This window comes from Barbatula barbatula (genome assembly GCF_947034865.1).
Source record: "Barbatula barbatula genome assembly, chromosome: 7".
Classification (NCBI taxonomy): Eukaryota; Metazoa; Chordata; class Actinopteri; order Cypriniformes; family Nemacheilidae; genus Barbatula; species Barbatula barbatula.
The window spans coordinates 12740384-12752547 of NC_136770.1; the positions used below are offsets into that span (position 1 = coordinate 12740384).

General features: G+C 36.9%; 1 protein-coding gene across 1 annotated transcript in view; it reads right to left on the bottom strand.

The window, feature by feature from the left end:
• Window positions 1-3394: 3394 nt before the first annotated feature.
• Window positions 3395-12164, bottom strand: part of tgfbr3 (transforming growth factor, beta receptor III) — an 81368-nt gene continuing 72598 nt past the window's right edge. The window contains exons 15-16 of the mRNA XM_079461328.1: window positions 11931-12038; window positions 3395-6316 (exon numbers count right to left, since the gene is read on the bottom strand). Of these exons, the coding sequence (XP_079317454.1) occupies window positions 6198-6316; window positions 11931-12038 (227 nt within the window). The 3' untranslated portion in view covers window positions 3395-6197. The remainder of the gene's footprint in view (window positions 6317-11930; window positions 12039-12164) is intronic.

Sequence of the window (12164 nt, forward strand, 5' to 3'; positions counted from 1 at the left end):
GAAGCATTAGTTCTAGATGTTGTTCTAGATCTGTTTCTCGATTGCTTTAGAATATTCTAGAACAAGTTCTAGATTGCTCTTGAATGGGTTCTAAATCGCTCTTTAACTGGTTCTGCAACAATGTACTAGAACAATCTACAACAATCTAGAATGGGATCAAGAGCAATCAAGAACAATATTGAAGTGGATATACACGTTATAAGACTAGTTTCTTCTTTATCTATCCTTAAGACATGTAGAACATATCCCATTTGAGAATCACAATTTATAATATGCTATCACACAAGCAACATTGCATGTTTCAATTTTATGACGCGACCATGAGTTGTTAGAAAATAAATGCATATTGATGTTATTGTGAGAATGAATCTAGTCTTTAAACCATCTGAAATAATTATTTTCTTTGCTAGTTTTAGCCTGAGGTGGTTATGATTCTCACATCCAGTGCCACATTATTTAAATAGCAAATGGCCATTTGTATGAAAACGAGGTGGACCCTTTTGGACCATGCGCCTGGTGCACTGACCGTTTTTCCATTGTTTAACTAGCAAAAGTGAATTTAGACACGGCCTAAGTGCACCTGTGCCTTGCGCTTCAGACCATGGGCTTGGATAATTAAAATAGAGCCCATTGAGTGGGAGTTGAACTAGACTGGTATGTCACCACCAGGCAATATCTGCTGATTGCAAGTAGGGGAGGACACTTCATCCTTCCTGTGGTGTTATTGTCTGTTATCGCAGGCCATGATATTTTTGCTTTCATTATCGTAGATAAAGTGCATGCTATAGAAATCAAACACACATTCTAACCAGAATGCATTGCATTTGTCAGGCGACAGTGTTTTTCATTATAAACCTCCTCTGCCACAATTCAAAACTGTGTAATTTCTATTGTTATTTTTTCACCACGCACATACAGTTATGACTGCCTTCAACCTTTTCCACATTTTTCTCTTTGAACTGTACATGGCCTCTGCTCCCTGAGGAGGCAATGCAAATACACAACATTACTGACCCCACACTTCATCCATGACCTATTTCTTCTACTGCTATGGGACGTACTCTAAATCCAGAAAGGTGAGACCAATCGTTTCACAGCATCTGCCTGAAGGAATGATTCTGTTTTAAAAATGCGTAGTCAGACCTTCGTTGAAGGATGATCCTTGTGAAAAGAAAACAACTTTTGTCTGTCAAACTGTATCATGGTCAGTATGCAACAAGAACCACAATGAAATTATACACAATAAAAAGAACGGAATTGTTTAGAAGACACACCACAAACGATGTGCAGCATTAGCTAATACATGTATAAGCATATTTCTAGTCATGCTCTTTAACAAGGTGGTGGGAGTATGTGTTGCAGAGCCAGTGGCTTGCTGTCACACCTCATACCTTTCTCCATCTGTTTTTACTTTTAACAGATTGACTGGGTATTTTGCAATCAGCATTCAGGTGGTAGTAAAAGCATCTGTTTGTGTTTACAGACTGGGGCAGGGGTTGGATCAGTGATGTAAAGGAACTTTATAGCTGGTCTAGGTTGGTAATCCTTTGGTCCAACCCGGTTATCAGCTTCTTGACAACTGCTGACTACACTAGAATATAGATGACATCACGCTAACACTCATAGTCTTAAAGCCAAAAACACACATTTTGACTTAATGGAATCGTTTGATCTAAATTGAGAAAAAAAGAAAGAAACAGATTTGTATATTTTCACTTTGGCCTTATAGGGTTCTCCAAGCTAAAAGTTAGGGATCAGTTGTGGTACGTTCAAAGAGCAAAGCAAAAAGAGCAGGAGATGAAAAACAAACTTGTTCTCTCCAAGGGAGTGCTCAGCTGTATTAGACCCAGCCACATGTGAAGTTTCACTGGAGCAGAGCCAAATGGCCATGACAGAAAACCCACTGAGGTTATAAACAATTCATCACTAGCAGTTTTTTTTGTTGGTCAGTGCATCACCATAGTTTACGTGAAATGAGGAAGAAACGATTCCTGAACTCCTCCCTCCTAAACCCCCACTAATTCATATCACAGTTCAGAGATTGAATGCCATCTGTGTCCAATTTCTCCATTATGTGTACATAAAGATATAAGGTGATTTTCTTCTTGCTGCAGAAGCATGTGGGGTTTGCAGCATTTGGTTCTCATTTAGGTTTGAGGCAATCATTTGGGGCACAGTTTTGTCTGTGTTTGTGTCACAGTTTTGGGGCACAACAACCGTTTTAACAGATATGAGCTGTTACAAAAATATTCACACATGTTGGATAGTGAAAATGATAAGATTGTGTGTGAACATCTGAAGAAATTGTGTATGCACATACTGCAGGCCATGCATGGAGGCTTAGACTAATAAACACACATGTAGGTGTGTGTTTACTGATTGTTTGAATTGGCTCATAACTGAGAATCTGTACTATATGTGGGTATAATTTTATGGCTATATAATTCAGAGCTGGAATTACTCCACTGTTTCCAGCCAAGAAAAATGACCTCTCCCACCCTATTTGGTTAAAAATATAGCCACCCCAGTACTGCACTATAGTGACTCAGCATAATTTTATGCTTTTTATTAATAATGACAGGCATATTTAATGCCACATATTTAAACTCTTCTGTTTAAACAGCTGACACTGACACCCAATCTCATACTGTAATTGAACAACCAGCAAAGGTTATTTAAACTTCCATATCAGCTGTATGTGTCACGCGGTTTACATTCTAAACTAAATTCTATTCATTTCTGCTTGATAATGCAAAATAAATAATCTACTAAAATCAGGTAAAACAATATCATGAATCTATTATGAGCTTCAATCTAAGAGAGCAGTTCACCACATTGACTTTGAAACATCAACTAAATCTTTAAAAAAACGTATGGCCTACATTAGATCATTGGTGTTTAAACCCAAAGCCTGTTATGTATCAAATAAACCCCCTAGTGCAAGAGATTTTAAATGTAATATTAGGATATTGTGATTTGGCAGAACACCTGATGAAGATGGAGAGTCTGGACTATTGCCGAGTATCCCACACATGTGGCTAAGACAATAAAAATGATCTGCAAAAACTTTTTTGCACTCTCGGAACACTATTGTTATTTTCGTTCCCTTTTTTGACCCAGAGAGTGAAAAGGGGCAGTGTTTTCTAAGAAAAAAGCTCTTTATGTTGTTATGAATGTAATTATGTACATTCCCATATGCTTATCAGTGTGGATGTCAAATCTCCACAGGGTCCACGTCATGTAATGAAGTCATTTTTTGACGAGTCCAATGACAACACAGTCCTAACAAAGTATAACAATACCTTACAGATAAACGCACAGTTTGGATCATATGAAGTAAAGTATTTTATGAAGACTTTGCAGCGTATACTGAAAATCATCAACAACTGACATTGTAAACTGTGCTTTTATTGAACCAGGTCATAATTTGTCGATACGTGAGGTGAAGTACTGTACCTGCACATACTTTGAAATCAGTACACAAACAAACTGACAGAAGATTACAGTTATGTATTTGGTATATACAGAGCATACATTTAGCATGCGTATTTACAGCATGATATATTCACAAACAAAAAGGACACAGAAATAATGTTTAGTTTCATAGCCAGTTAGTTCAAAATTCTGAAATCTAAATCTGGTGGGGGTCATATTTACATTTTTCAGTTTCTCCTTTCATCAGAGGTGTCAAATCGACAATATAAAACATTACATTTATGTTATATTTTTGATAAAACATTAAGCTGTACACAATATGTACAGTAAACTTCTTTGACAAGAAAACAAAATGCACACACAAACAAACGAGGTAGATAAAAGAATATGATTTGAAAGATGTTTAAATCGTGCACAACAGAAAGAAATACTCTGATAATCAGTTTTACCATCTAGTTTACAGAAAGGTCAATGTGTTTAGTCCAAAACAAATAAACCAAAGTTGACAGATAAAGAGTTTGTCACCAGACAGAGTGAGTACTGGAACGAGAGAAAGGCCCTTGAGATATTTATTCCAGATAAAACCATTAAGGCCTTTGTTACCTCTACAGCCGTTAAGTGACTATTGATTACAACATATGAGTTTTAGTCTCTCATTTATGAATAACAGCATTGATTTAAACATTCCCAGATGACAAAATAACTGTATACACGTATATCTTTGATTTAACCCACACATGGACCCCCTACACACACACCAATCAATGAAGACCTTAAGAGACATTTGCATCAAAATATATTTTATATTGAAATTAAAATAGTGTTCTCTTATAAAAGATAGTTGTACAAATATATAATATATCTACATAAAACCATTTTATATATGATGTTTTAACGTAATGTTAGAAAAATATAGGTGAATGCAAGAATGCAGCTCACTTCAGCACTAAGGATTATGTTTGGATTTAGAGAAAACATATTTTATAGAAATATGCCCACAAAAATTCACAGTATACGGCTAGAATTATAGGGTGGCTCTGTGTATATATCTCTGGAAAAATAGAACTTTATACACAAATAAATGTATAAATTCTTACTCTCTTCTCTTACAGAATACATTTACATACATGTTACATTAAACATTGACATTATGGTTTAAAATAAAAATACATTCTATAGTTACATTTAGCAAAAACAAACACAGATTTAGGTGATTTTCACATCAGAGGATATACACAATATAATGTGCATAGAGCAAAGCAAATACCAACAATTCCCTTCTTTCCTCATTTTATCTCTAAAATAAGCATGTGTAATAACATGTTAACACAACATTATGGCACTTTAATTTTCAAACATTCAAATAAAGTTGGACGGTGGGGTTATTCTGGCTTTGCATTTATACATTTACCAGCACTTTAAAAGTGTTTCTATATGCATGTTCATACAAAATTCCAAAATGTTTTTCACAAACAGTATCAAGGTAATGATTTTTTGAATGTTGATTTTGTGGTAGGTTAATACCTAAACAAATACAGTATATTGTGGGGGTTATTAAACTAACACTAAAAGATATGAAAATAGACGCCTATTCTTTGGCATTAGATTATATACATCTTTTTGACAAAGTGTATTATTTTATAGTGAAATGCATGATATAAAAATATCTGGTGTAAAAATCATGTTTTTATACTTAAATTGAATAATAATGACCAGCATTTAAATTCATTAAAAAATGTTTTTCAAATAACTTCTCATTACAACTATGTGAAATTTGGTTGGAGAGTCTTAATATTACATTCTCAAAGGCCAAGTCTGGGACACTGTTTGTACAACTTTACCACTGTATATAAGCTTCTGATAACTTTTTTATATTAAAACTTTCTGTTATTTTTTAGTACAGTAAATACAATATGTACATTATTTAACAATATAGTAAAACTGTTTCATCAATGTAAAAACACCACTGTTTATCCCAGTCTTAAGATACGACTATGTGGTTATTAAAAAATAAGTCCGCTTTATAGTATAGAATACACCAGATCATTTTGCAAAACGTAAATAACACTGGTACAGAAGCACTTCCTGTTTTAAACTGTTGAACAAAATTTAACCAACAGAAGGTAAGAAATGCATCAATATGTTATTTTTTTTAAGTATAATTATATATTTGAAATTATAAAAACAGACAAAACTGAAACAGAATGTTGTTTACTTCTTGCAAAATGGTCCATAATATAGCATAAAGAGATATCTCTGTTGGGAAACCTTCCACTAACCATATATAAGAAATGTAATAGCGATGTTTTCTCTCTTGTCCAATTGTTTATATGTTGTTGGTTGATTAAGTAAGGCACTGATGTTTGTTTACGTGCAGAGATGGAATCACACTACCAGAATTATTACTGAACTGGCTGTTCCTCTAAATGACCCTAATGACCGGTGTAAACAGCTCTTGTTTTTTTCACACTGATCTTAACCATATAAGGCAAAATAACATTCTCTTGTTGGGTTTAACTCCTTTTTGGTATTTTCTAGGCCACAAATAAAGCTTATTTAGCAGGCCGTGTTTTCTACATACAATTGTCAGCACTGTACATTTATTCTATTGATTTTAAAATATGAATTATATTTAGTATATACTAGTAATGGCCAGGTGTTCTACTAAATGACACTTTCTTCCAAAAATGCATAAAGCACAAATAGTTGCCAATGAAAACAGCAGCTGTCACAGAGCTGGGTCCAGCTGGTCTACGAAACTTCTATGCGTTACTGCTGCTTGAACATGGCGTACTCTGAGTGCTGCCGAGGCTGTGAGCTGCACTGCTGTTCTCAGACACTGGTTGAGACTTTGTCACTTGCTGCCTCGCTGCTGCGTCACCTGAAATGGGATGATTAATGAAGAGGAAGGTGAGGTTTTAGGATGCCTTAAGGACTGCAACATTGTGTCTGTAATTCACAGAACAAAAGCTTTGTACAGTAAAGTCTCTGTTGTAGTGATCTATAGCCCTATTCATACAGTAATAGTTTCTCTGTAAAAATAAATCCCCTCAGTGATAAAATTCATGTGTTCAGACAAACATACCTTAATTCACAGTAGAGGTGTGAGTTTGTAATCCTGCGAACCCGCAGCTAAGATAGAACTTTGGTGAATTTGTGTGTGTGTTAATGTTGTGTGAACACGTGTATGCATCTACACGATCACTTTAACAGCCGAAACTTCTAAAACTGTATCTGTTTCATCTGGTCATCATAAAAACACATATGATATCATTCAAAGCTGCAAAGGGATTACATTTCTTTGCGTAGATCCACGATAACCACTAAACATTGTACTTTTGTAAAATAAAGAAAGCAAAAAGGATGCACTTTCTCTCCGTTCGCAGAAGCGCTTCAGGTGCGTGTGTGATATGACATTATGCGAGTGATTAAGGTTTTTTAATGCATCAGACACTACAATCCCTTAATATTCTAAAGAGCAACACTCGTCGGTGCTTTTAAGTTGTCAGAACAGACTTGCAAAACGTATTTTTGATTCAACACCTGTTATAAACTGCTATTCACCATTTTGTCAGACAATCAAACCATAGAGTTTAACCGGCTGCACATTACGCAGTTTTAAAAAGTCCTTCGCGATTGTTGCTGGCCGTCACACTGTGGCAAGGCAAGGCAAGTTTATTTATATAGCACATTTCATACACAATGGTTATTCAAAGTGCTTTACATAGAAGAAATTAACAGTAAAACAGTGAAGAAATAAGAAAAATAAAATTTAACCAGTTAAAGAATAAAAAAAAAAATAGTTTAGAAGAAATAAGATTATCCCAGCTAAAAGTCATGTCATTGTGGAATCCTAGTTGTCACAATGTAGAACATTAAAGACTTCTTAAAACAGACTCATACAAGAAGACTTGTCCGGAGTTTTACCTCATAGACGGACTGTCATGTGATCCACACTGAAGGACTGTATCTTATCAACACTTTATCGGAGGTCTTTATCGGAGGTCCATAAAAAATCATGTCAGACATAGCAAAAGGGGGCGAGCTTTGCGAAGGGTCATCTAAATTACCACACGCCCGACATTGGTGTTTGTCAAAAAATAGTAGGTAATTAGTGCTGGGATTTTTACGCAATTGGTGGGAAAAACACTTACATTCTCGATTCGGACGCCCCTCTTACTGACACTGAAGTCACCAGACTTTTCTCCAGCCATCCCACAATGTCCTCCAGGCCATATCCAACACGCTCACACCTGCACTCACACACATCATCAACACCTCCCTGCACACCGGCACTTTTGCATCCACATTCAAACAGGCCCAGGTCACGCCCCTACTTAAGAAACCCACATCGGACCCCTCTGCTACCGACAGTTACAGACCTGTCTCTCTCCTCCCATTTATTGCAAAAACACTTGAAAGGGCAGTTTTCAACCAGGTGTCTTCCTACCTATCCCAGAATAAACACCATACAAGCAGTATGGTAGTATTAAAACAAACCACTCCACTGAGACTGCACTGCTATCGGTTACAGAAGCACTGCAGCTAGCCAAGGCAGAATCCAAATCCTCGGTCCTGATTCTGCTGGACTCATCTGCAGCGTTCGAAACTGTCAATCGCCAGATACTGCTGTCAACCCTTTTATCTTTAGGAATCTCAGGCCCTTCTCTCCGGTGGTTCAAATCCTACAGGGTGTCATGGAGGGGCTCGCTGTCCACAGCTCACCACATGATCACTGGGGTCCCTCAGGGATCGGTGCTTGGACTGCTGCTTTTTTCTATCTACACGAAATCCTTGGGACCCATCATATGGGCACACGACCACACGCAGCTCGCATTACAACCTACCTAGAAGACATCTCAGATAAAAGAGCATCACCTCCAGCTGAACCCTGCCAAGACAGAACTACTCAAAAGGGCTCATGTGACACCTCTATTCATATCTCTCCGCTGGCCACCGGTTGAAGCCTGTATCAGATTCAAGTCACTAATGCTTGCCTACAGGACTATCACTTGATCTTCACCAGCATACTTTCACACCCTTCTACACACCATCAAGAACCATGTGTTCAGCAAATGAGCGGCGTCTTGTAATGCCTTCTCAAAAGGGCAGCAAATCGCTTTCCCGCTCCTAATATGTATATACACATATATATATACAGCACCGGCACTTTACATGGACACTTCCCAACTCCCCTACACTATTTATATTTAAATATTGTTTAACTTCCTTCCTTCCTTTCCTATCTCCTTTCTAGTCTATTGGGACAGTCTGAAAATAATTCACTACACGTAGTACTATGTATGGTTTTGTATGTGACAAAAAAACTTTGAACTTGAACTTCTCCTTCACAACTCCTTCCTGGTGGAACATTCCTTCTAACTCAGTCCGATCAACCACATCTCTCACAACATTAAAAAAACGACTTAAAACCCATCTCTTCTGTGAAAATTTGATCTCTTTCTCTCTACAGGTATTGATCTGGAAACCAGTAGCTTTGTATTATAACCTATTGCATTATTGTTCCTGTATGACATATCGCTTATTGCTCCCTGAACTCCCTGTAAGTAGCTTTGGATAAAGCGTCCGCTAAGTGACTAAAGGTAAATGTAAATGCAATAAAATCACCATGTTTTCATGTATTTCTTGTCTTCTTTCTGTTCTTATCATCTCCCTCTCTGTGTAGTGAATCAGCGGTCAAGTTAGCTAGAACTTATGTGAACTTGTGTGTGTGTGTATATGTTGTGTGGTTTGCTTTAGCGTCATGGGTCATTTATAATCCCTGTCTTCTGTAAGAATAGAAATCAAGTGGTTAAGCGAAAAAAGACTGAATCATACTGATCTGATTTCAAGGTTAACTTGCATACTTGAGAAAATTATAAGCATATACCAACTTAGCTTTGTATGAGGAAACAGACTAAACAGAGTTCAGAAGACGTTAGGAATGTGGTGCTTATTTGAAAATGTGCAGCTTAACACTTATGGTCATTATGAACTGTTGTTGAAGGAAAATAGTTCTTAATTCAGCAATTTTTAAGCAAAACTCTCTTTCATCTGTATTTCACCAACTTTAGCTGCCTTAAATGTTTAGCTTTATGAGTCAATTTAACTTAATTACATTGAAATGACTTGCTCAATCTTTTGCTCAGTCTACAAAAACAGGTACGGTACACTGACCAGGGTTTTTATTTTCCATAGTATGAGCTGGACTGCACAGATATGATATAAGGAGCTGTTATGGGTTAAGGCCAAAGGGGTGAGTTGGGAGCACGTTTCAGTTTCAAAATAATTTAAGTTGAATTGACTCATAGAGCTAATTTCACTTAACATAAAAATATTATGAAGCTGTTTAACTAACAGTGTATAGGATGATGCCCTAGTTTCCAGGGAAGTGGTTGATTTGCACTGCAGAGACCTCTACGCAGGAAAGGGTTAATTAACAGGCTACTCAACATACCACACTGACATCTATACAGACAAACTCATGATTGTCCAACCAGTATGATTGTGTTTGGAAAATTGTGTTTATGTATGTGCGTGCTTCTCTCCTCGGATCAATGCTGGACGTTTGTCTGATTCCCTGTTTTAGGCCCCTCTGCTGCTAATATATGCCAGAGATGTGCTGCCAAGAGCTCCAGCTAAAAACAGTACATTTCCTCATCCATCGCTGTGTACTGAACTATCAATCTCTTATCTGCCTTTGCACATCCCTACTTTACAAAAAATCCTGCAAACATGCATAGCTCACAGAAATGCAACCTATATATTAAATGAAACATTAGCCTGTGAGGCCCGGACAGAGATGCATTTAAGATGACAAGTATTTATGTGTGTGAGATAGAGAGAGCACGAGAATTTGATGGCTATTGTTGACCTCTTCCACTCGACATTGTCCGTAAAACTCTTACTCTGTGTCTGGGGAGACGTCCTTAACCTATCAGTGTGATCTATTACAGGCAGGGTGACAAGATTACAGAAACCCTTTCCTAACAGAACACACCCACATTCCATACGTAACTTTCCCTGCTGTAGAAGCATGGCTAATGTATGAAATTATATATTTTTAAGAAGTACTTAATTGTTTAAGTATTTTTTTAACAACTACACTACACTACACTACACTACAAAAGAAGAAAAAGGGAACACATCAGGATGAAAATATAATAGTTATGCACTTGGGGTAAATGTCAATATAAAAAAAATGATGATGGGCTATTTTGGTAACATTACTGAATACTACAGTTTCTTATGCCTTGACTTTTATGAACTAATCAGAGACGTTGTGGGTAAAACATGGATGCAGTGATTCAGTGAAAAATGTTCCAAAACATTTTTGTGTCTTTGGTGGGGAGTCTGTAGTCTTCTCGGTTCTCTCAGGGAAGCTGGTAACTGAGAAATATTTACCATAATGCAAGCATTATCATGTGGAAATTAATAATCTCTACTGCAGTTACCTGATCTAAGATCCTTATTTCCTTTTAACAACAATCAAAAATAAATTGGATCTAGACTAAATGCCACAGGTGATATTTAAAACTAATTTTAAAGATAAAACTATGGAATTCATAACAAAACAAAAGCTAAACATAAATCCAAGATATACATGTCTGAATACCCGAGAATAGATGTGCACAAATCACATTTTTGAATCTTTGATCCTCAGTTTAACCTTTGTCACTGACTGGCCTACACAATATTAAGAATGTAGAACTGAATTTTAAACTGTACCAAAACATTGTGCCATGAAACATGTTGTTGGTACTGTAGAAAAAATACAGTTGGACTGTAGTGGGGAAAAATGGACTAAGACAGAGCATGCGCTTCCTCTGGAGGGTCAACAGAGGTCGTCGACCTGGCGACAACAGGGCGATGTGGAAAGGAGGGGCGGTGGAAATCTTGGCATCCAGTTGGTGGATTGTATTTGTATTTTCCTGTGAAGCCTGAAGAGACCCTAACAGCAACAGGGGGAATTCCAGTGCCTTTCGGACAATTGTACCCAAAATACTGATGACCACCCAGCAGCAATACCCCCCCAGCCCCAAGGCTTGAAAGAACGGAAAAGACAAATGCAATTCTGCTGACGAACAGGATATATTTACAACTTGGGAGTCAATATGTTATTGTTAACATGCTCCTAAAAGTATTGGGAAGTTCTTCCGATCATCAAAACATGAGCTTTTATAAATTGGCAATGTGATAAATGGCATTATGCATAACTCTCAGTAATTACTATGTGGCAACCAGTGAGAATAGGAATTTTAGCAGATTTAAGAAAAAAATCAACTAGTGACTGCTTCGCCTGAATAACTAGTTCTTAACATGGTCCTGTGTTTAAAACAGTAACATTAAGTACAAAAATAAGAAAAGATGGAGCGATCGCAAAAGCTATTTTTGAATTGATGACCAAAAAGACATTGCACTGAACCTTACAAACTGACAAGTCAAGCTTGTGTGTTTTTTTTGACAATGTTATATAGTTACAGATGTTTTCTCACCTGTATGTGAGTAGATGAACCATAGAGCTCCTGTTAGAAGGGCTCCGATCACAAAGGCTGCAAAGGCGATGCCCACCACAGTAGGTGTGTCCAGGATATATATGATGTCTGCAAAAAAGAATTCAAAAATGTATTCTGTCCAGTTTTAACTCGAGGAAGTGAGCATGCACAGAGTAAGTTCATAATCAATGGGGTGCAATTGTTTGCTGGTCACACATACAGTATACAGCACAT